The sequence below is a fragment of the Perca flavescens genome, chromosome 9, assembly GCF_004354835.1.
Source record: "Perca flavescens isolate YP-PL-M2 chromosome 9, PFLA_1.0, whole genome shotgun sequence".
Classification (NCBI taxonomy): Eukaryota; Metazoa; Chordata; class Actinopteri; order Perciformes; family Percidae; genus Perca; species Perca flavescens.
The window spans coordinates 157,903-183,987 of record NC_041339.1 but is presented as its reverse complement, the minus strand read 5'-3'; the positions used below and the strand labels follow the sequence as shown (position 1 = coordinate 183,987).

Below are 26,085 nucleotides of genomic sequence, written 5' to 3'. Positions count from 1 at the left end.
TTCACAGCATCAAGCTGTGCTGTGTCCATCTGTAGGCACTGGGCATGGAACCACCGGCAACAGCTGTCACACTGAATCTGTAAAAGTTAAATATATAAACACTTTTACTTACAATGACATACCATTATGTTGTCTTTCAGAGGACGCCATGGTGGGTGATGGTTGAACTACAACATCCCTGAAATGATTGTGACCATAGACCTTTGTTGCATGTCATTCTCCATTTTTCTAACCTTTGATTGTTGTCATCTATCTTTTGTATTTTCAAAAAGAAATGCGCAATAAAAAATAAAAATGATAAGACTCATACAATAACTTACCCAGTCAGTGATGGAAGGTCCGTGACTGGGTGGTTTTGTTGTTGCGCACATGGCACAGTTGCTCTCTGTGTCAAACACTAATATACAAAAGATTATTTTAGATCTGTTGTACTATATCACATTACTACAATATCACATAATAACTAAGAAAAGGTCTCACCGACCTGAGGCTTTAAGTATTTCCAGAGCAAAATGTTGACGCTGCTGTGCCATCTCTCTCTTTGATGTACCAAATTCAATTTTTTGAATTTTTGGAAAGGCCTCCATGACTGCCTTTGCCATCTAAACAATGACACAATATGTGATATACTTTTGATAAAAAAATTGTGATTGTAAATGCAGGAAAACAGAATCGAATCCAAAATGCTGAATTAATGTAGATCATTCAAAATTCTGTAAATATATTGCAATATTAATCTTACCATGATGACAAGTACCCCACAGCTATTTCCATCCTGCTGCACTGGGTGTTGCACAACACCTCCTTTCCATTTAATGTCAACCCAGTCAGTCTTGCCAAGGGAGGTCCTCCTCATTTTGAAGTACTCACTGTGTGATAATTATTTATGAGATTAATAATGTTCTATATGCACTTAGACACACACATACAATGTGTATAAAGTATGAAAAATCAACAGCATTATGTTAAGGCATGTTAACAACATATTCCCTGAGGTTGGCATCCAGTCACTGTCAAGACCATAGCACAGGATACAGTCTGATCATTGTCATACTCACAAAAATAAATAATGACACTCTTAATAACTTACTTAACTGTGTTTTATGACCAGCAGCCAATTATTGTTAGTCTGTTACTGACCATAATTTCTATACTAATGTTCCTTTTCCTACAATGACTAATATTCTGACATAATGAGGGAATGGATTAAATCTAGCTAAAAAAAAATAACTGTAATTGCATACTTCAATCTTTTTGCAGCATGGTTGGAGTCTGTCAGCTCTGCCGAGCTGCGTGCTGGATCAACCAAATACACGCTTCTTGTTGCTGTACTGATGTACTGAAAAAAAACATAGTATTATTCAGAAGTCATTCCCAAACTCATGAAAAAAATTCATAATAAATACAAAGTCACTACTAACCAGAAACTTCCAGTGTACATTGTGTACGTTCACAAAAGACACTATTCCTTCATAGTTGTCAAAGTTGGTCTGTAACACATCCAAAAATTAACATTTTAAAATTTAGTAAAAAATGTTTATTAAATCCTCTCCGTGAACCATCACCTTATCGTGGTGGAGAGGTTTGTGTGTCTCTGTGAACCTGAGGGCTGTGTTGTCTGGAGCTTTGTGCTCCTGGTAGGGTCTCCCAAGGCAAAGTGGTCTCAGGTGAGGGGCCAGACAAAGAATGGTTCAAAAACCCGAATGCAAAAGCTAAGCAGAGATGGAGTGACCCTGCCCGGAGGAAGCCCGGGGCCCCCGTCTGGAGCCAGGCCCAGACGGCGGGCTCGCCGGCGAAGCGCCTGGTGGCGGGTTTGCCACGGAGCCCGCCGGGCACAGCCCGAACAAGCTACGTGGCAACTCCCTCTCCATCCCATGGGCCCACCACCTGTGGGAGGAACCGTTGGGGTCGGGTGCGATGCCACATGGGTGGCAGTGAAGGTCAGGGGCCTCGACGGACCAGACCCGGGCGGCAGACGCTGGCTCTGGGGACGTGGAACGTCACCTCTCTGTGGGGAAGGAGCCGGAACTGGTGCGGGAGGTGGAGCGCCACCGGTTAGATCTGGTGGGGCTTACCTCACGCACAGTCTTGGTTCTGGAACCATACTCCTGGATAGGGGTGGACTCTTTTCTTCTCCGGAGTTGCCCAGGGTGTGAGGCGCCGGGCGGGTGTGGGGATACTCACAAGCCCCGGCTGGCGCCGCTGTTGGAGTTTACCCCGGTGGACGAGAGGGTCGCCTCCCCACGCCTGCGGGTTGTGGGGGAAAACTCTGACTGTTGTTTGTGCATATGCACCAAACAGGAGTTCGGAGTATTCGGCCTTCTTGGAGACCTTGACTGGAGTCCTGCATGGGGCTCCAGTGGGGACTCCATTGTTCTGCTGGGGACTTCAACGCACACGTGGGCAATGATGGAGACACCTGAGAGGCGTGATTGGGAGGAACGGCCTCCCTGATCTAAACCAGAGTGGGTGTTTGTTGTTGGACTTCTGTGCTAGTCATGGATTGTCTATAACGAACACAATGTTCGAACATAGGGATGCTCATAAGTGTACCTGGTACCAGAGCACCCTAGGGCCGAAGGTCAATGATCGATTTCATAATCGTTTCATCTGATCTGAGGCCGTATGTTTTGGACACTCGGGTGAAGAGAGGGGCAGAGCTGTCAACCGATCACCATCTGGTGATGAGTTGGGTCAGAGGGTGGGGAAGACTCTGGACAGACCTGGTAAGCCCAAACGTGTAGTGCGGGTAAATTGGGAACGTCTGGAGGAGGCCCCTGTCCAACAGACTTTCAACTCACACCTCCGGCGGAGCTTTTTCGTGCATCCCTGTGGAGGCTGGGGGCATTGAACCCGAGTGGACAATGTTCAAAGTTTCCATTGCTGAAGCTGCGGCGAGGAGCTGTGGTCTTAGGGTCTTAGGTGCCTCAAGGGGCGGTAACCCACGAACACCGTGGTGGACACCGGTGGTCAGGGAAGCCGTCCGACTGAAGAAGGAGTCTTTCCGGGATATGTTATCCCGGAGGACTCGGAGGCAGTTGCAGGGTACCGAAGGGCCCGAAGGGCTGCAGCCTCTGCCGTGAAAGAGGCAAAGCAGCGGGTGTGGGAGAAGTTTGGAGAAGACATGGAGAAGGACTTTCGGTCGGCACCAAAGTGCTTCTGGAAAACTGTTCGCCACCTCAGGAGGGGGCGGGGAACCATCCAAGCTGTGTACAGTAAGGATGGGACACTGTTGACCTCAAATGAGGAGGTAATAGGGCGGTGGAAGGAGCACTTTGAGGAACTCCTGAATCCGACTGTCACGCCCTCTATGTTAGAGGCAGAGCTGGAGGATAATGGGGGATTGTCGTCGATTTCCCAGGCGGAAGTCACTGATGTAGTCAAACAACTACACAGTGGCAAAGCCCTGGGGATTGATGAGATCCGTCCAGAAATGCTCAAGGCTCTGGGTGTGGAGGGGCTGTCCTGGTTGACACGCCTTTTCAACATTGCGTGGAAGTCTGGGACGGTGCCAAAGGAGTGGCAGACTGGGGTGGTGGTTCCCCTTTTTAAAAGGGGGACCAGAGGGTGTGTGCCAATTATAGGGGTATCACACTTCTCAGCCTCCCTGGTAAAGTCTACTCCAAGGTGCTGGAAAGGAGGGTTCGGCCGATAGTCGAACCTCGGGTTGAGGAGGAACAATGCGGTTCCGTCCTGGTCGTGGAACAACGGACCAGCTCTTTCACTCGCAAGGATCCTGGAGGGAGCCTGGGAGTATGCCCAACCGGTCTACATGTGTTTTGTGGATTTGGAGAAGGCGTATGACCGGGTCCCCGGGAGATACTGTGGGAGGTGCTGCGGGAGTATGGGGTGAGGGGTCTCTTCTCAGGGCCATCCAATCTCTGTACAACCAAAGCGAGAGCTGTGTCCGGGTTCTCGGTAGTAAGTCGGACTCGTTTCAGGTGAGGGTTGGCCTCCGCCAGGGCTGCGCTTTGTCACCAATCCTGTTTGTAGTATTTATGGACAGGATATCGAGGCGTAGTCGGGGTGGGGAGGGGTTGCAGTTTGGTGGGCTGGGGATCTCATCGCTGCTCTTTGCAGATGATGTGGTCCTGATGGCATCATCGGCCCGCGCCCTTCAGCACTCACTGGATCGGTTCGCAACCGAGTGTGAAGCGGTTGGGATGAGGATCAGCACCTCTAAATCTGAGGCCATGGTTCTCAGCAGGAAACCGATGGAATGCCTTCTCCAGGTAGGGAATGAGTCCTTACCCCAAGTGAAGGAGTTCAAGTACCTTGGGGTTGTGTTCGCGAGTGAGGGGACAATGGAGCGGGAGATTGGTCGGAGAATCGGCGCAGCGGGTGCGGTATTGCATTCAATCTATCGCACCGTTAGACGAAAAAGAGAGCTTAGCCAGAAGGCAAAGCTCTCGATCTACCGGTCAGTTTTCGTTCCTACCCTCACCTATGGTCATGAAGGCTGGGTCATGACCGAAAGAACGAGATCCAGGGTACAAGCAGCGAAATGGGTTTCCTCAGGAGGGTGGCTGGCGTCTCCCTTAGAGATAGGGTGAGAAGCTCAGTCATCCGTGAGGAGCTCGGAGAGAGCCGCTGCTCCTTTGCGTCGAAAGGAGCCAGTTGAGGTGGTTCGGGCATCTGGTAAGGATGCCCCTGGGCGCCTCCCCTAGGGAGGTGTTCCAGGCACGCCCAGCTGGGAGGAGGCCTCGGGAAGACCCAGGACTAGGTGGAGGGATTATATCTCCAACCTGGCCTGGGAACGCCTCGGGATCCCCCAGTCGGAGCTGGTTAATGTTGCTCGGGAAAGGGAAGTTTGGGGTCCCCTGCTGGAACTGCTCCCCCCGCGACCCGACACCGGATAAGCGGACGAAGATGGATGGATGGATGGATGGATGTTTATTAAATTGTATCTTATTTTTCATATTGTACACACAGTCACACAAACATATTTTTTCAGCTAACATTGAAACAATCAAACATCTGTACATCGACACGACAAAAAGACTACTTACCCTGGATAAACTGTTCCTTCTGACCATTTCTCTCTTCCCAAAGAGGATCACACCAGCTATATAGTGATTGAGAATATAAATTCTACTTCCCAAATTCAAGTCGTTGGCAGTGTGATGTAAGAGACTCTCGATGATCTTGAGAGATATTTCACATGTAGACAGACAAGAAATTAATTTACATTTATGACAATTACAACCACACATGCAGCTGATATACAGTAATTGTCAAAATAGTTTACTTGTGTACTTGATCGCAAGTGTACAAATTACATGCAAAGCCTTTGAAGTCGATATTTAATTGTGGATGCACTTAATAACTACTCTGAAATAGTGAATAATTTCAAGTACACAACAACCACTGTGGTCTTCATGTGGTGGCAGAGTTAATTTGGTTTGTTCATCTATTTTTAAGATAATTGGTTCCGTTCTATTAGGACAACATACCTCGCCTGTACGCCAGAAGTGAGGTCTAAGTGTCCGTAGCTCACTGTGGTGGATAAGGATGCTGTTCCCTGTTATTTGAGAGGGGACCACAGACACAACCACTTCTGTGTCTTTTCTTTTCCAGAATTCCTTGAGCTGAGAGTCAGAAAACAAATATAGTGTTGGTTCAGTCAGGAAAACTATCGTTATTATTAAACCATGCTCCCCGGATCAGCCAAGCAGCATGCTAAGCTGAAACAGGGAGCACACTGCTGAGGCCCCCTCTACAAAAGAGTGGGCCGAATCCAAGACATCTGGTGGGAATGATAATTCAAATAGTGTGCATATGACTTTTGTGTCCTGCGTGAAGTAACACGCTGCTTTATTGTTTGTGGAAGTAGCTAAGATAGACTAGAGATGAGTAATGGCCAATTCCAGTGCCCAATTTATGTTGTTACCCTTGTATCACTCATTCCTATCTTAATCTCTTAAACCCTAGTCGTATCTGTGGGGGGGGGCTTCAATAAGGTGTTATATATGATATGTTAAAATATCAGGGCTATCACTCATTTTTAAGTAAAGGAATTTATATTGTTATGGATTTTGAAAGCAGGAAAAGCCTTTTTAAAAACAGTAAACATGGATATGTTATGTAAATAGACAATTATGAAATAGTGTTATGTGTTGGTCCTTTTTACCAATTACTACCTTGTTTCAATCAATGTTTTCCTTATTTAAGCACAGTTTAAGTCTTAGTTAATAATGTAAATTATTCTTTCTTTATGCATTTAAACTGATTTGCATCTTTTCTTTATTAAATGATTCCCTCCTTTATTTAAATGTATTGCTTATTTTTACTTTTAGATGGTTATTGTTTTGTCAATTAGAGAAAAACATATCCTGCGTAAATAACTTGCACTGAAAAAAATGTAGAACAATTAACAATACAAATACATTTCTTGCATTGACTGTATTGATAACATATTTTGTACATAACATTACTGAAACTGTGATAGGGCATCAACTGGACTTTGAATGATGCTTTCCTGTGTATTTTCCTCATGATGGTCTGTCAAAGATGTGGATTGCTTTTGACGTATGACTTTGTCTTTTGGTTTCTGGATATAGAAATAGCAATATTATTGTAACCTTTATTAAATGCTTTCAAACCACCAACATGATAGAATATTTATTGTTAATAGCATTTTCTGGCAATACAACAAATTAAATAACAAACAATAACCTGTTAAAAAAAGTTGTTTTAGATTAATAATTTTCTTTAGCTTAGCTTCCTCTCTCATGTAAACAATACAAAATGGATTACCTGTGATGTAGCAGGATCTGGAGAGCATGTTGTCACCACTTTAATGTCCTTGTCAGGAACAGCTGTGATGTTTTGTGTCAATGTAGGTTGAGGTGACATTTTCTTCTTTGTGCTCTAAGAAAGACAAATTAAATTTTTATGACACACATCAAATCCATTACATTTGAAGCTTTATCAAAACATATGGAATGATAAAAAATATTTCTAATATTTATTACCTTTTTTTGGGACTTTTGGAAAACAAAAGGCTTGGTGATGTGTCTGATAAACTCCTCGCTTCTTTTGCTTTCTGTCTTTCCACCGCTCTAAATCCACTCGATGTGTCTACAATTAACAAAGCATTTACTGAGTCAATTAATTCTAATATTACAGTAGTCTTGCTCAACAGATGTACAATGTTGGGATCAAGTGTGACTGACCTTCTTTTTCTTCAGAGAGTCTCTGTATTCCCTAAGAAGGGCGTTCAGGGTGATCTTGTAAGTGGATACAAAATCATCCAGTCTGGTCAGTCGTCGACGTTGGAAACGGATCTTTTTCAAGTCCCACTGACTTTTCTCCATGATCCCTTGGGCGTTATTGTCCTGAGTGTAATTCTGGAGATGAACATATACGTTATGTAAAATAATTATGTCTTCATTCACTTTAATTTGATTTCAATCTATAATATCCAGGATGGCATAATACAATATGATTCCATTTTACTAACTGATGTTTTTGGTTATTGTACCTGGGTCGGTTTACAAGCAGCTCTTTTGAACTTTTCTGACAACTTGTCATACAGTGGACCCGTCCCGTGGCATCCAAGGTCACCTTAAAAAACATAAGACATACATTATTATTTTTCATTACCTTAATAGCTATTAAAAGAAAAAGATTTCAAATAAAATGCTACAGAAGAGTGCTCACCCAGAAGTATGCCAGACCACAGAGCAGCCTGAGGCAGAAAGTACTTGAGCAAGGTAGGGATGAATGTTGGGCTGAAGTACACATTGGGATCCCCCTCTTTTTCAAGCTCTTCCCTCTTAATGACCTCCTCAAAATGATGTTGGAATGGTGTTGGTCCAACTTCATTGTAGCAAAAAAATAAAAGCAATATTTCTTTAGTCATGGATCTTATAAAATCATTTAAACTTATACAATAAATGTCCTGACAAAGCCAACACTTCCTCATCTGGAGCAAGGCAAACATTTTCAATTGGCAGAGTGATTACATACCACAAAGTCTTGCTCCAAAATGGCTATGTCATCAATGCAACATTGCCCTTTTTCAGTCAACTTCTTTTGAAGAATTTGAAAATGTTTCTCAACATTAGTAGTGCTGTGGGAACTGGAGAAAACCATTGTGGCACTGATTAACAGCTCATCCATCTCTTCAAGTGTTGTGGCCTGTGTCATTCGACCAAACACATGCATGACCAGATGGTAATGTGTTGAGGCACTGTAAAAAAACACTTAAAATTAATATTACAATGATTTATCATGTTATGATAATAACCTAATGAGATATTGATGGATAGCAATCACTCACTGTTTGCGGCAGAGGTCCTTGGCATTTTTCATCACATGATTTAAACAGCGATGCAAAATTGGTAGCCCCATACAATCCTCCTGTCCTTGTCCTGTCACAATCCTATAATATCTACAGAGCAGTTCCTGAAGGCTCATTCCGCAGAAGTTATAGGACAGTGACTGAAGTATTACGATGGAGCCATCACAAATCAGCATAACTGGCCTTTTCTTGACTTTCTTTCCATGAAGTTTAGTTGCGTGTGTAACAAATGACCCCAGGAAATACGACACAGATGCTGTGGTATGGTCAGATGTCAAGTATGTGGCCACAGGGACAGGGGAAGATCCTTTGGATGGATGTCTTACAACCCTTTCGTACACATAAAAGGGTGCCGTTTCTCCTTTGTCTTTATGCACGATACTCCCTGTTGCATCTACTGTATGTACACAATGTCATCCTTGCATCGTTCATGGAAGATGTTGACAGTTTTGTCCGACCAAAGCATTATGCCTTTGGGGTGGAGTATTATCTTGTTGATAACTGCATCCTCAGATCCCTGCTCTTCCTCTTGGATCATTTGAAGGCTAATCATTTCATTTTTGTGTCGTCTTTTTTTTTGCCTGCTATCATATGCCAGTGTTTTCATGACACCGGTCGTTGGCACCTCATCCCGACATCCAGATGCTACAACATTGTCCTCCAGCTTATTTAATTTTTCGAGGTGGAGACTTCGAGGCAGTGTTGTGGTGAGGGCTTTAGCAATGGCATCCCTTTCATCGGCATGTACAGGCCGTCTTTTTAGTTGCTCGCAGTGGTGCCACACTTTGTCTTCACTGAAGGACACTATTGCCTTAAGTGACTCGTCTTTAACGGTTACCTGAACTTTGACAGGGCAGTCATCAAAAAGGCAATAGCCGGAACATACAAATAGTGGGGCATTTCTTGTGGACCCAATTGTCTGGACATTGTGATCCTTAAATGCAAAACTGCAATAAGGATGCACACTCCGTATACCTTTGGCCATAACCACTGTCCAGTTCAGTGTTTGAAAACGCCGTTTCAGTTGTGTCCTTCTTAATTTTTTCCATTCCTTTTCTTGAATGAAAACAAAACAGGGTTGCTTGGGCAATTCATGTGTAAAGAATTGTTCCTCATATTCCTCTTCACCTGATGAGGATGATGATGATGATGATGTTTTTGTTGTTGGATAACTGAGCTGCAAAAAACTGATATTTAATCAGAATAAGTCTTAAAGTGTCCATGAACTTGCCTAATACCATACTGAACTATATGCACTTTGACCATAGCTGCAATAGGGCATTATTTTTCTGAAATGTACAATTAATGCATACACATAGTATGCACTCAATGACATGGTTTACTGGTATAGCTAGTGGAATATTGCCATCATCAATGTTATGATTTACACATGTGAGTTTCCTGTTTTTTCAAGTAAAAACATCTGCTTAGAAAAATGGTGTTATATTTAAAGAAGAGGTTTTCAGTAGTTTAAATGTCGATTGTCTGAACACACCTGATAATGCTCATCAGCTCTAGGTAGAGAAGGGTCATATTGAAAACGTTTAACCAGTTGCACAATTGGGAAGCAGAGTATTAAGCATTACCAACTCTTACTGTTTACTGCTGGGAAACTACAAATGTAAGAGGTATTTTGGACTTATTTCAATAAACATTATTTTAACATAGAATATTATTTCTTTCATATTTATCACAATATTTACCTGTGGAGATTACTCTGGAGGTGTGGCTGCCTGTTCATCTGGTGCTGTTGTTTCTACATGAGGCAGTTGTTTATCAGCAGCTGTTGTTTCAGCAACTGGATGGTGTTCCTCAGGTGTGGATGGATGTGAATCAGGGACATGTTTATTAGCAGCTGTGGTTTCAGCAACTGGAAGGTTTTCCTCAGGTGTTGATGGATGTGAATCTGGAAGATGTTCCTCAGATGTTGTTGAATCTGGAAGATCTTCCTCAGGTGTGGATGGATGTGAATCTGGAAGATGTTCCTCAGATGTTGTTGAATCTGGAAGATCTTCCTCAGGTGTGGATGGATGTGAAAGTGGCAGATCTTCCTCAGGTGTGGATGGATGTGAAAGTGGCAGCTCTTCCTCAGGTGTTGTTGAATCTGGCAGATTTTCATCCAGTGGTGTTGAATGTGAATCTGGAAAATGTTCATCAGTTGCTGTGGTTTCTGCATCTGGCTGAGGGGGCTGCAGGTGTGGCTGCCTGTGCATCTGGGGGGTGGGGTCATTGTCTTCATCCAGCACATGCACAGGGCTCAATGGCTGAATTGTAATCTGCACATCACATTAAAAACAATATATTTACATAGTAATTTATGTATTCTCCGTTTGAAGTTAACCAAATATTAATATGTATTGAAATGTTAAAGTCAAACCTTTTTGTGACGATGATAGGCATGCTTTAGCCTTTTCCTATTAAGGGTGTTATTTGAAATTCCAAGATCCTGGCAGGCCTCACCCCAGAAAGTGTTGTCATCATTAATTCCTTTAAGTTCAGATGCAGCCTGCAGCTTTTCAATGACTAAAGCAATATCCTTGGCTGTTAGGGAAATGGCTCTGGACTAAAATAAAATAAGTTTTTAGTGGTCATATTTATTGTTTGACATTCGTAAATGACATACTGCAATAACAGTAATTCCAGTTGTGTGGGTAAAAAACACTTACCTTTCCAAATTTTGGAAAAACAAAGACTCTGTAGTGAACAACAAAAAAAACACACACACAAATTAAAATATATTTTTAGTTTATTGATCCTATATGTTTTTTTATTTGATTATTGCACAGCTGAGTTATTTGCTATTGCTCCTTTATAGATCAGAAATCTTCAATAGGGGGTCCATGAAGGAGCCATAAGGGGTCCTCAGAGTTACTGCAGGAGGGGCACCTAAATATTGTGAAATTATTTTTTCTTATTTTTTAAAAATTGAAACGTTTTAAGATGACTCCTACACATTATTAGAAAATCAGCACATTTATTTAAAAAACAAAAATTACTGATAGGGTTACTGGCATATAGGTAATTTAGTCACCAAGGTAGCCATCCACAGACACAGTTAATCCTAAGGATTATGTGTGCCACATGTATTTCATCATTAAAACATGATTTTAAAACCACGCCAACAATTATTATTTGAATAGCATAGTATTCTATTTACTAAAAAAGTATAAAGGCTTTAAGCCACCCTATAAGTTATTGTAGGCCCAGTTTAATATTGAGCTTTTGAAAAATGTAGTAGGGGCCACTGCTCCATCTCTCTTTCAGTTAACTCTTGTGTGATGTTAATATTTTTGTTACACAGCCAATGTTCCGAGTCTGGTGGACCCACCACATTATAAGGCTTTTAAGTCAATACAACCATAACAATTTATGTAAAAATACCATCCATCCATCCATCCATCCATCTTATAAGCTTATCTTTTAAGCAGCTCAATACAACCATCCGACTGGGGATCGGCGTTCCCAGGCCATTGGAGATATAATCCCTCCAAAAAGGCCTCCTCCCAGCTAAGCTTACTTAACAGATTATTTATTTAGCTCAATTACCAATGATATATACATACTTTATGGTTCATATTTGCAATTTACCCCTGTAACATCACACGTATGATCATATGATCATTTTCGTTTTTTTAGATATAATAAGGAAATTAAATTAAGAAAAATTGATAAAAAAATATAACCAAGATTTTTGATGATTATTGGTGCTCATTTCTTAGGCCGGTTACACACTGCAGGCGTGGCGGGAGCATGGCGTTTCTGTTGGGTGTCAGCTGCGTGTCAGCTGTGTGGATTTTGTCTTTACACACCAGAAACGTGTCTGACGCGGCGCTGCTGCTGCTAGCCTTGTCTGGACACATGGATGTTTACAATTGATAAAATGAAATACCATGTTAAACATAAATATATACTGATTTGATTCAGCAAAGACAACGTCAGCAGTATTGACGGCAAAATAGGATACAGAATATTTCGTTTTGTATTGACAGGTGCAATATTAGAAAATCGATTAAAATAAATTACATTCATATAGGCCTATCTGCATTTAATATTAATATATTTAATATTAATATAAATATAAACGGACACGCCACTCGGCTGACACGCTCGCGTTACGCGTCCAGTGTGTAACCGGCCTTAGAACTCAATCAGAACAGGTGAAAGTGCTTGAAATCTAACAATTTTGTAACTTTGTGTGGGAATAGCAGGTGCAGAAAGACAACATTCCCACACACAGACACCTACACTCAGACACGCACACAGACGCACAGACACACACAGAGACGCATAGAGACACACACACACACACACACACACACACACACACACACACACACACACACACACACTGCATGCCCAGTTAGGAGGAGGACACAGTTAAGTTTCATAGCACCTCCAATTATTACACGCGGGTCCAGTAGACCCGAACACCTCATATGTAGGCCTAATAGTTAATGTAGGGGGCTGTTCCGTGTGCAGTCATTGAAAATAAGTTATTTTTATGTTCTTCACTTATAGCCTATAGCTATATATTTGATAAAGTGCATTACAGTAAAAAAAAGATTTTGAAGATAGGCTACAGTAACATATGTAAAAGAGTCTTTTCTAGACAAGGTGTTTTCAAATAAAGACATAATAGGCCTAGACGGTCTTTCAAAAAAAACAAAAGTCTGCTTGTAAACTAATGCTTCTGCACATGCAACAAGAGAATGTGAGTTAAATTTGACGTTAACGTTAGCCTAGGGTAGGGGAGAACCCGGGACGAATGAAACAGTTTTTAATTAAACGTAATTTACAAAGACATCGTAAAACACTGAAAGCTAATATTTTGTCACTAGCAACCTAAATCTGTCCTCTGTCAAATACAGTTGCATTTTCAGCTCTGACTGAAACCGTTGGGGAGTTATTTAAGCAGTAGTCTGACGCACGTTTTGATTCATTCGTCCCTCCTGGCCTGGACGAATGAAACAGGTGTGGGGGGGACGAATGAAACATACAGTTTAAGCTATGTCCACTTCCCACAACTTCAATATTTAGCAACATATCATGAATAGTACTTCAGATAGGTGTTATTTCAGATAGATTGCTATAATTACTTTTAATTATGGCATGATTTTTCCTAGTAGCATAGTAAAATAATACTATTTTGAATTAAAATGAGAAATTAATTTTTATTTGATCTTGCTTCGTTTTGTCTTTGTACTTTCAATTTGAATTATGAATAAATATTCCCTCCATATTGACTGTAAACAAAAACAGTGTGACCAAGTTCAATAAATCACTTAAAATTCAAAAAAAGTAGCCTAGTCAAAATGAATCTTCTGATGCCTTTTGTGAAGGATAACATAAGGTCTTGAGGCAATTTGACAAAAAATGCCATATTTATTGTAGCCTAGGGAATGTATAAATCTGTAATTTTTTACTATTAGAAGGTTAAATAATTTAATCTGGAGACAAATATCTTCCAATAGAGTGTTGTTGTACCTTTCGTCAACTTTAAATAAAACCAGAACTCACAGACAGCAGTATTTATTAATTTATTTCAATTAACAGCTTTCATATTTGCAAATGCGGATAACCAAGGCTATAATGCTAGAAAAATATGCAGATTGCAGATTGCAGTTCAGATAAAGATATTTTATAAAAATGTTCACAGAATCACAACTAATGAGATGGCATTTAATCAAATATATCATTCCTTGAATTATGGAGCAGTGTTATGATTTTCTCAAAGTTCTGTAGCAAATCATTTTAAGCAGTACAAATGTTTGGTTTGGGTTTAGTCCCACATTTCCTGGACTCAACTATGTGCCTGGAACTATGGACCAAGGTCTTTTTATGGCACCTCAAATTTCATATTATGACTCGTTTTACAACAGAAGTATGGGACTTTGCTGCCAAAAATCTCCATATTTATACAGTAACATTCTATGATTTTCAGTATGATAGTATGAAGTGATGCCCTGTACTCAAATATATCAGTCATTGCCTGGAACTATGGACCCAAAGTCTATTTATGCCACCTCAAATTTCATATTTTGACTCATTTACAACAGAAGTATGGGACTTTGCTTCCAAAAATCTCCAAAATTATACAGTAAAAATGTTTGATTTTCAGTATGGGTGTAGTCATAGATGTCCTCTACTCAAATATGTCAGTCATTAAAAGGAACTTTGGACCAAAGTGTTTTTATGACACCTCAAATTTCATATTATGACTCGTTTTACAACAGAAGTATGGGACTTTGCTTCCAAAAATCTCCAACATTATACAGTAAAAATGTTTGATTTTCAGCATGGGTGTAGTTAAAGATGTCCTCCACTCAAATTACATTCATCAGTCATTACCTGGAACTATGGACCAACGTCTTTTTATGGCACCTTAAGTTTCAGATTTGACGTAATTTTACCCTAGAAATATGGGACTTTTACTTCCTAAAATTTCCAAATTTATACCGTTTAATTGTTTGATTTTAAATATGGGTGCAGTCAGAGGTGTCACCTGACAAAAATCATTGTCTGGAATTATTCCTTGATAAATGTTGTATTCTTGTAAAACTCAAAATATACATTCCTTTCACAATTTACTTATTTGTTTTGTATAAAGGGCAGGCACAAGTTACATATATTTTACTTAAGGTGAATATAATCCATTAATCTAGTTTTAAATGTATGTTGTATTAACACCTTATTTTGAAAACCGGAAGTATTCCCATGTGTATCATCTCCCTAACTTCGCTACTCGAGCTGGGCCGTTTGAATGCATTTACCACGTGTACCGTTATAAGAGCGCATTACAAATTTAGTGTCGGCTGATTTGACCACGGAGATCCGAGTGTCGGCTGGCTTGACCGCAGTCCGAAAGCGCGGGTGTTAACCTGTTCAATCCAGCGGCGTTGCCAGCTATACAGCCCGTAATCCCCAAAACGCAGCCAAGCCAGACTAGGTCGGGTCCCTCGGTAGCGGAGATATGCAGGTGAAAAAGTCCAGGTAAGTGCTGAGTTAGTTTGATTCAATAAGAAGTTATAATTTGATTTCCCGGAGGGAGAAGCGGCAGCCAAAAATGCGCCAGCGTCCTCTCCACTCCACTACACTCCACTATAGCATAGAGCATCAAAATCATTAAACTTACTTCACTATCACAGTGCTCATGTTGACTCAACACATTTGAGCTTTATACAGACTTTAAACTTATAAGCCCTCAGATACCTATAGGCCCTCAGATACCACACATGGTTGGACCTGAAATTCAGCATGTCACACAGACAGGAAAAGTCAACAAATGCTTATCCTTTGGGCCATTTAGCAGGGGGTGGTGCCTCAGCACTAGGCTGCTGACCTTTCTGAAGTGTAGAAGCAGAGTTAGAGTTTTTTGTACTCATTCATTCTCAATAAAGACAGACATGGAGCTTGGATCAATTATTAGTGCTGTGAGGAGTAAGAGGGTACTGCTCGGTGACGAAGTCCGTCCTGCTATCATCGTTATAAAGGATGGGAAGATCCATGAAATACTCTCAGACAGCGACTTTTCTGGAGATGTTGCTGGTGAGGTAAGCTGGCTCTCATTGGTCTCAGTTTTTGGATACTGAAAATGGACATATGGAGAAAGACAATGAAAGATATATAAGCTCATATAAATTGATTTAACAATTCTAACAATCTATTTGCACTTAACCAATGGTGTTATTCTGCATGTAACCCAACTGTGATGGCAGGTGTTGGATGTGGGTGACAGGCTGGTGATGCCAGGCATTGTAGATTGCCACGTTCATGTGAATGAACCAGGCCGCACCTCCTGGGAGGGTTTCTGGACTGCCACCAGGGCTGCTGCAGCTGGAGGGGTGACAACCATTGTGGACATGCCGCTGTAAGTTTGAGACTTCCCCCTTTCCAAAATCAATCCAAACCCACTGTCTGACCTTACAGGGTCCCTGTTGGAGGGGAAAGGTTGCAGGGTAAACAGATTGCAAAATAACTGGTAAAGGTTCAATGGGCTGTAGATCTGAGAGTTACATTTTGTGCAAAAAAGAAGACACAAAAAATCTTTTCTCCTACTTTTGGAGAAATGTATTGCCATTTGACAACCTCATATTTAGGCCATTTTTATGTTTGCACTTATAGGATATGGTAGTGGTTTTGAGAAATCGGGCCAAGGAAAATATTGTTTTGGAGACATTGGATTTTGAATGGCCTGCAGTGAGTTTTGTTAAAATCCCCACAGAAACAGCATCCCTCCAACGACCACACTTGGAAATTTTCACGAGAAGCTGCAGGAGGCAACAGGGAAGTGTTTTGTGGACACAGCCTTCTGGGGAGGTGTGATTCCTGGCAATCAGGTACAGTGGAACAGCTTCAACACATTCTCAGACAGACTATGCCAAACACAAAGAATTGATGTCTCTTTTATAGTTAGAACTTCGGCCCATGATCCAGGCTGGAGTGGCTGGCTTCAAGTGTTTCCTCATCCATAGTGGGGTGGAGGAGTTCCCTCATGTGAATGACTGGGATCTACACAGAGCCATGAAGCAGCTGCAAGGCACAAGAAGTGTCCTGCTGGTAACTTACCACCTGCAGCATCTTCCATAACATACCCAAATAAAGTACAGGAATGTAACTGATATAACTTCTGCTTTGTCTCCTTCAGTTTCATGCAGAGAGGGATGTTCAGCAGACAACAGAGGAGAATGGCGGTAACAACAATTTTACAGCATACAACAGATTATCTGTCTGTGGCATTTTATCTGTTGCAGTAGCTGTGTGACCCCTTAAGAAAATCAACTACAAATTTGTCAAGATTGGGATTTTTTGCAGTGCTTTTAGCTAGAATAGTCTGAAAAGGGTTATACTTAACTTTGTTTCCAACAACTAGCAACATTTAAACTATATCTGCTGACATGATATCCAATAATTAAGGGTTATAACTAGGGATGCACCGAATCCAGGATTCGGGTTTGGATTCGGCCGAATATTGGGCTTTTTGACGGGGTTCGGTTTCTGCCGAACCTTAGAATTATTTTCCACTGAACCGAACCCTACGCTTGCACTGTGTGTGTCATGCTGGTCGACGTAATGTAGGTGGACCATTCAATGCAGTGGGCTGTGAGAAAGTGAAAATGGAACTTGCGAGCAGACAACATGCCTTCATCAACACGCTGGTTAGTGAAAAATTGCCAAACAAAATTGTAACTCATCTGGCGATAGCCATGTGCTTTCCTACGACGTGAAAAGAGTGTGAATTACATTTAACTCTGTAGTGTAGAGGCTGTGGACGTTGTTTACTTCATTAATGTGTAACACACTGTGTTACACAAATAAGTTAAATAATAATTGAATTAATTAATTAATTAATACATATAATAATTATACTAATTTATTAATTAATAAATTAATTAATAAATTGTGTTTGCTGTGTTAATGGACTTAGGAGGGGAGTAGGATTCGGTATTCGGCTGAACCCCAAAAATCTGGATTCAGTGCATCCCTAGTTATAACACATTGATATGATACTAATATTCTGCCCTGTGCTAGTTTAAATTCCATTCCCCTGCCTACATCACTTCCCATGTTAGACCCTTGTCAGTACTCCACCTTTCTGCAGTCCAGACCAGATGACATGGAGATAGATGCAATTCGCACTGTCACAGAACTCTGCCTCCAGTACCAGTAAGAACGTTAGCGTGGTGACAAATAACCATGATACCATAGTGGATCATTCTGGATAGCATTTGGTTAAATGTAGCATTGATGCCACAGTCAGCTAACTCTCTCTGCTCCAGGGTGCGGTGTCATATAGTTCACTTGTCCTCTGCAAAGCCATTGAAACTAATCCAGGAAGCACGGCAGGCCGGAGCACCCCTGACAGTGGAGACTACCCACCACTACCTCAGCCTGTGTGCAGAGAACATACCCGCAGGGGCTACACAATTCAAGTGCTGTCCACCCATCAGAGGATCTGTTAACCAGGTAAACAGAAGAGGATGCACAGTCGATGAAAGTCTGACTATTTTCAGTGTGAGTCTCAACATAAAACTGGGATGCATTTGCTTTATTATTCTTTAATCACTGGTAGTTGATTGCTTTTGTCCCCACAGGAGCAGTTATGGTCCGCACTGAAAGCTGGGCAGATTGACATGGTGGTGTCTGATCATTCCCCTTGCACCCCTGATCTGAAGAAACTGGATAATGGAGACTTCACTGAGGCTTGGGGAGGAATTTCTTCTCTACAATTTGGTACGGGCTAGTGACAACCATACTTTATACACAATATGTTTTATCCAGTGGAGCAACGATTACAACTGTAGTCCTAGCACCACTGCTAAAGCAAAACTCAATGCAACACATATACATTATTATATTTCAATGATTTAAGACTGTGAATTTTATAATCTCTAAATAGTTGCATTCCGACCCGTTCCCTAGTTCAGTAAACTTCCCTGGGAATCAGCCATTTTCCAGGCTGTCCAATTGTCACATTCCTTCAGTGTACTGGATGTTCAGCTCCCTAAAGTTCCCAGTATGCATTGTAAAAACTATGGTCACTGACTGGAAGTGTTACCACAATGTTGCGTTCATGTCATACAGACCATGAATACAAGCAGCTAAATAAAAAAAAGCTTCGCAACATGAGTAGGAGATAGGCAGACTTCTGATGGCTACTGTATGATATCTCTCACTTGGTTGGAAATCATTTCATAGGTGTCCATAAAATGATGCCAAAGTGGTTACGCAGCCAACATCTTTGACAAGTCTATGTAAATAAAAATGAAAGGTCCACCTCTATATTTTTAACAATCCGCTCAATGACAAGGTGTAATGTGAAAGGCGTTGATTGTGGTAGTGCAGTTCTCTGCAGCTCTTCAGAGTGTTTTAGCATCTTTGAGCTCATTGTTTTTGGTTTGGTTTGGTCTGACTGCTCCCATTAACCACATTTCCAGCTGCAGCAGCCAGCTGTTTTCAGCTGAAAGCACTAATAAACCTACTATGCTACTGTATAATGTATGCCAAATGACAGACAACAAAGTTAACAACTAGCTGGTGAACATGGTGGAGCATTAAGTATCCAATGAGCCAAATAACTCCCTCAGATATGAATGTAGACTACACCAGCACTGAAAAAGAGTAAATATTTACTCTAATTAGGTGACCAGGGGCCTGTTTCACAAAACCAAGATAAGGGATTAAGCCGGGATTTCCCAGTTATCCTGGATGAATTAAGCCTCGACTCGGTTTCACGAAAGCAGAGGCACATAAATCACCATGGAGATTTATTCTGTGCAGCTAGCCTGGTCCTGACCAGGCTAACAGCCAGGATTTATTTAATCCTGGAACCTTTTCTGTTCACTCAGCAGTGGTTTAACCCTTTTGTTATCAGCCTGGATTAAAATACAACAGGTGCATATTGCTGTTCATTTGAGTAATGTTATTATTTAAAGTTGTGACCATTATTTTTTTTTGTAATTATAAATTTGTCATTGTTGCTGTTATATTGCTGTATGAAGACTGCTGTTCATATTGTTGTAAGAAGTTTGATGAATATATTATGGCAGTTGTTGAGATAATTAGAAAAGGCTGATAAAATTTCAAATGAGTTTTAAATGAAGTCTGTTACTAAGGGCAATACATACAATGCTGTACATTTCTATAATTCCCCAATGCACCTTAAATTATTTTAGTTTATAATTTCTTTTTTTTTCTTTAACAATAAGGATCATGTTTGTTCTGCTTCCATGTGCATTGTATTTGGTATTCTTAGCACACAATTTGTGTTGTCCAGTAAACTGGGACTATAATTTGGGAGGATTGTACAATTTTAAGAACATATCTAACTGTACAATCCTCCCAAATTATAGACTTAGTTCACTGGACCAGTAACTATCTAGTGATGTAGGCTACTGTACGTTCATGTAACAACAGGGAGAGGACACCTTAATGGTTTTTGACCTTATATTTTGCCTGGGGGGAAATAACTGATGAATATACTCTGTTCCATTCATGTTTATAGTGTGCATGGAATTTATCACTTTATTATCTTTATAGTTTCTAGATTTTACAGTGCAATTTCTTCAGTGTCTTTATTTTCTATGTCCATATATATCAGGGAGCAAGGCATATAATATGTAGAGAAGGAAACTCAATAAATAAAATTTCAATAAAAAAACGCGAGAAAAAGCGTGACAGATAATAGCGGACAGACTAAATGATAGTCTAAAAATATACATTTATGAACTACTGCTCTTAAATGAAACCATTCAATGTGTCACTTGTCATTTGCAAAAACAAACACCTGTACACTTTGCATTAAAAGCGAGTAGTGGAAGTTAATATGACTTAGGAAATTAATATTTTAGCCAATGAGAGAGAGGGAGGAACAGAGTGAAAGAGATATTTACGCTTCATATTCTAGCGTTATAGAAAATGGATCTTCATGGTACATTTCCTGAGTTATCTTCTGCTTACTTTTAAGGCAAAGAGTACAATTGTTAATTTGTGCAAATGATTAATAGCCTAATCATTGAATGGTAGGAGTATGACGGTTTCCATTCAGAGCAGTGGTCAGTTAATGTATATATTTAGGCTGCTTACGCATTCAGTTGGTCCGTGATCGTCTGCTACACTTTCTCTCGCTGTTTCAGTACAGCGGCTGTGTTATTTTTTTTTTATTCAAATAATGTGTTTCACGTCATCATACTTCTACAAAAAGATGCTGCTCACTCTGTATAAAGTATGTACAATGCGTATTCTCCATTTTGGCATCAGTAAATCTGTGATCGACCTCGCGGTCTTTTGAGGAAATCCGTGGACGCGCATCTATCTGAGTTAGTTCAGCCTGGCTCGACCTAGTCGCTCCTCCTCAGCCTGGCTTGGCCTTCGTGAAACGCACCAAGCCAGGATGCACAGATTAGACTAGGTCAAGCCTCGCTTTATCAGTTATCCTGGATTTATATATTCTGCTTTTGTGAAACAGGCCCATGAAACTGAAAAATGAATGCTGGATTGGGTGTACACATAGGCAAATGTTTGCTGACATGTTGACTATATCACGTGACGTTATAAGGCAATATGTCAGTGTTGTGTTTACAGCTTGTTCCCCTGCTACCAAATTACATTTACACAGCAGATTCAGCAAAGTAAAAAGCTACAAAGTTATTATTAGATTATTTTTGTACCTTTAATTATAAACAAATAAAAGTCCATTAGTTTACAATTACACAAATGTTTTGTTTGCAAGGTTTAGGTTTTACCTTTGAGATGACAGTTTCTTTGCTTGAGTAGTGATTTGTGTTTGATACTTGAGAAGTATTGCTTGGAATTAAAGGCACAAAAATAATCCCATACAGAGTTTGCTTATGTTAAACAGCCAATCTTCCAGCTGCAAATGCTAAGCAGTGTATAACATATTTTTTTCATGACTTTACATTTTAGCTAACTTAACCCCAGGGACTATATATATATATATATATATATATATATATATATATATATATATATATATATATATATATATATATATATATATATATATATATATATATATATATACTGTAAATACAGACCCTTTCCAAAAAATTTGAATATCATGGAAAAGTTTATTTATTTCCATAATTCCATTCAAAACGTTAAACTTCCATAGATTATAGATTCAGGGTCCCACAACTTAAACGATTTCAAGTATTTAGTTGTTTATTTGTACATAATTTGGGCTCTCAAAACGATATGTCAATCTTCAATATTTGGTAGGGAATCCCTTTTGCTTAATCACTGCCTCGATGCCCCGTGGCATTGAGGCATTCAGCCTGTGGCATTGCCTGGGAGTTATGGAAGCCCAGATTGATGCTTGCTGTCAGCTCTTCTTTGTTTTTGGGTCTGGTGCCCCTCATTTTCCTCTTGATAATACCCCATAGATTCTCAATGGGGTTTAGGTCCAGCCAGTTGGCTGGCCAGTCAAGCACTGTGATGGCATGGGCATCAAACCAGGTTTTGGTGCTTCTGGCGGTATGGGCAGGGGCCAGGTCCTGCTGGAAGATGAAATCTGCATCTCCATACAGATCCTCAGCAGAAGGAATCATGAAGTCCTCTAAAACATTCTGGTAGACTGATGCAGTGACCTTGGATTTAAGAAAGCAGATTTCACCAACACCTGCACTGGACATTGCACCCCAAATCATGACTGACTGTGGAGATTTCACACTGGACCTCAAGCAGCTTGGGTTCTGTTCCTCACCCGTCTTCCTCCAAACCCTTGGACCTTGATTCCCGAATAAAAGGCACACTTTACTTTCATCGGAAAAGAGGACCTTGGTCCACTGGCCAACAGTTCAGTCCTTCTTATGGTGATTTCTTCACAGTATTCTAATTTTTTGAAATCCTGTTTTTGTAGGTTTTATGAGCTGGAAGCCCAAATTATGTACAAATAAACAACTAAATACTTGAAATCGTTTAAGTTGTGGGCCCTGGGTCTATAATCTATGGAAGTTTAACGTTTTGAATTGATTTATGGAAATAAATAAACTTTTCTATGATATTCAAATTTTTGGAAAGGGTCTGTATTTGTTTGATGTGACATAATCATGCTATGTCTAAAAATTGTGTCAAAAGTCATTGACTCATCAGTGTCTCATGTTTATTGAATTAGTAATTGGTGCCTTGATTCAATTCACTGAATGATTCATTTTACTGGTGAGGGATTTGGGAGATGTCAGGTGACACTTAGACACTACCGCGGACTGTGCAGATTGTGTAAATTTACATACTAATGAGTGTTTTAATATCTGTTCTCACATTATTCACCTTCTTTGGAGCAGCTCAAGGATTTGTCTCTACATGACAAATCCTCTCTGGTGTTCAGCTGAAGGAGACACTGGCTAAAATGCACACAACTTAAACCTGTTCTGTGCAATATTAGAGGGAATATATACAGTATATATATGCACATTTTGTGTATTAGTTGCTCCCACCTTCCCTCCTCCCACCCAGAATCCTTCTGACAATCACACACATTGGGTGAAGTTCACATGGAGGTAAACAAGAGCTGAGTGCCAGTTAAGAGCACAGAAAAATCATTTACTGTTCAAACACAGTGAGAGGGTGGTCAAAATGTGACCCCAGAAAGACTCTAATGCACAATGTTAAATACTTCATGAAAATACTTGATGAATGCAGGAGACAAAATACGAAAAACCTCATACATATTTGAGCGTGTCAACTCAATTCTCTATAGGCCTGTTAATCTCTTCACCCATATATTTAACCATTTGCAGGTTTGCCTCTGTTCTGGAGTTCAGCCAGTAAGAGAGGCTTTAAGCTGTCTGATGTGGTGAGACTCCTCAGCTGGAAAACAGCCCAGCTAAGTAGTCTTGACAACCAGAAGGGCAGCCTTGCCCCCGGCTATGATGCTGACTTGGTCATATGGGACCCAGAGAGAGAATTTGAAGTTAGTATTAGGAATCCATAACATTAAAAAACAAGATAAATTTGCTTTCCTGTTTTGGACTTTTTATTTTTATACTTTTACTGTATTAATTAAATTTTCTGTCATTCTTCACAGATAAAAGAAGCAAGCATTTATCATAAAAACAAGGTAAACCATATTAAATGAACAAATGGTATAATGTAAGAAGCACATATTTTATATGACTGAGCTTATGATGCTGTGTGTCTGTACGCAGCTAACTCCTTACCTCGGTGTCACACTGCAAGGAGTGGTGTGTGTGACCATTGTCAGGGGCCGGCTGGTGTACAGAGAAGGTTCCTTCTGCCCTGAGCCTCTGGGGAAGCATCTCCTCATCCCAATCCAGCCCAACTGTGGAGCACAATAACAACAAGCTGGAAATAACCTCAACATATCTAGAGTTATTGTGTTGTCTGAATCTGTGAAAGTGCCCCATATCGTTTTCTTCATCTCTCTCACCTAATATATGCTTTACATTAGATTTTAGCTGAACATTTTGAAATCACAATTAGCGAATTGCAGAATTCCCTACCTCCTCTATAGATGGTTAAAAGCAGGGTAGCTCAGTCTGTCAGGTGAGAAATATCTATCAGAATGGCCTAAATCCTCTAGTAATATGTTTTAATGCAGGGTAGTTTAATCTGTCAGTTAGGAAAATATCTATCAGAATGGACTACTTCCTCTTGACTACTATGAGTTTTATATTATATAAATATAATTACACAAATAATTGTCTCTGAGGGGAAATTTGTCTTGGACACAGTGCTACAATCTGTTGCTTCAAAACATAAACATGTCACAGAAACACCATTCTAAAATCAAATCAACATAAACATGAGATCAACAAAGCGTCCTAGGACACAAAAGAAGGACACACATGACAGCACAGACAACACAACCTCCAAGAATTAATTGTAATAATTAAAATGCGAAGTGCAAAAAGTGCTGGTGTATTTATTGCACCCCTGCTCTTATAGATTTACTATTGGAGTTCAGCAGCTTGATGAACGTTGGGATACACGATAACTTTAGTCTGTTTTATTTACATCTGGGCACACGGAACCTTCTTCCTAATGGCAGAAGGCTGTAGAGAGTCTGCAGGGATTCTTTCGGCTTGTTTTCTAACAGCTTGTATGGGCTTGGACTCTTTCCTCCCTATTATCCTCAGAGCTGTCTTGTGTGTGCCAACCAGCCTGCTATTTAGCTCCATCTATTCAAGTCAAGTGGGTTTTATTGCCATTTCAACTATTTACACTGTGTATAGTGAAACCACACAACGATTCACCGTGGATCAACACATTATATAGTGAAACCTTTACATAAACAATTCTACTTAAAAATATTTGAGACAGGACTTTCTCTTTATTATCATTATGCTTCAAATATTGAGACAGTGTGTGGGGTAAAATGATGTTTGTATATCAGTTTCCAATAATGGGGGACATGCTGATGAAAAGCAGATAACTTGACAGGTAGTTTAGAAATATCAAAGTAACATCTTGATAAAAAAAAAATCTATGCCACCAAAATTCCTGAAGATCTTGGACTGAAAATCAAACCAAAAACCTTTCACTTTTCCTAAAGAAACTTTGTAACCATTTTAATTTGATGATACCATTCATTGGATCAAACCCCCTTTCTTCACCCGATTTCACTATATCATCCCTCCGTAGGTTTATTTTTCCATATACATATAGAAATGGTCTTGATTGACCAGAAATATCCAATGAATAAGCTGGATATACAAGTCTAGATAAATAAACTCTCCATCTTCATAAGCAAAATGCTCTATCTCCTTCCTCACACATCTACATCAGGAGGTATTTTTGACAGGAACCTCACATCTTTTCATCTGACCCAGAACACCCACCTCTGAAATTTAAGGAAAAGAAGGAAATGTTATCAATTTTAGAAGCTGATGAAGAAAAATATTTGGACCATTCAGTCAACTATTTGAAAAGAGAAGGAATGAAATGAACAAAGAAACTTTTTACTTGCGGTGAGAATTGGGTTAGGGTCAGGTCACGATGTGTGAGGGGTACACCACGACGCCTGAGAGGTCCTTTCCTCAGTCGTCTCCTCACACCCCACAAACTCTGGGTTTCATTCTGTGGAGGACAACACACACTTTCTATATTAATTATATATAGATATAAAATATCATCCCTTACAGAAATGGTAAATCAAAAAGCTCTCCTTCAATGGAGTACAAGTTCATTTAAATAAAAATAAAAAAGTAGAAAAGTGATTCACTAAGTGACCCATTTGAATTTTGTTAGGCATCACAGATGAAGTCAACACTGTGTCCAGTAGTGATGACCTGAGCTTTTGG

At 40.2% G+C, this 26,085-nt stretch overlaps 2 protein-coding genes across 2 annotated transcripts; one reads left to right on the top strand and one right to left on the bottom strand.

Moving 5' to 3' along the window:
• Positions 1–476: 476 nt before the first annotated feature.
• LOC114561531 (uncharacterized) lies at positions 477–5,905 on the bottom strand. The gene is made up of 7 exons (XM_028587587.1): positions 5,891–5,905; positions 5,454–5,588; positions 5,010–5,144; positions 1,422–1,490; positions 1,245–1,339; positions 743–869; positions 477–602 (listed from the first exon to the last, which is right to left on the bottom strand). The coding sequence occupies exons 1-7, from the start codon at positions 5,903–5,905 to the stop codon at positions 477–479; spliced, it is 702 nt and encodes a 233-aa protein (XP_028443388.1).
• A 9,803-nt stretch (positions 5,906–15,708) lies between these two features.
• zgc:103559 lies at positions 15,709–24,120 on the top strand. Its single transcript, XM_028587583.1, has 11 exons — positions 15,709–15,855; positions 16,021–16,172; positions 16,527–16,641; positions 16,715–16,861; positions 16,950–16,995; positions 17,875–17,968; positions 18,082–18,268; positions 18,397–18,535; positions 23,563–23,735; positions 23,850–23,882; positions 23,971–24,120. Exons 1-11 carry the CDS (start codon positions 15,709–15,711, stop codon positions 24,118–24,120), a joined length of 1,383 nt encoding a protein of 460 aa, XP_028443384.1.
• The last annotated feature ends 1,965 nt before the right edge of the window (positions 24,121–26,085 follow it).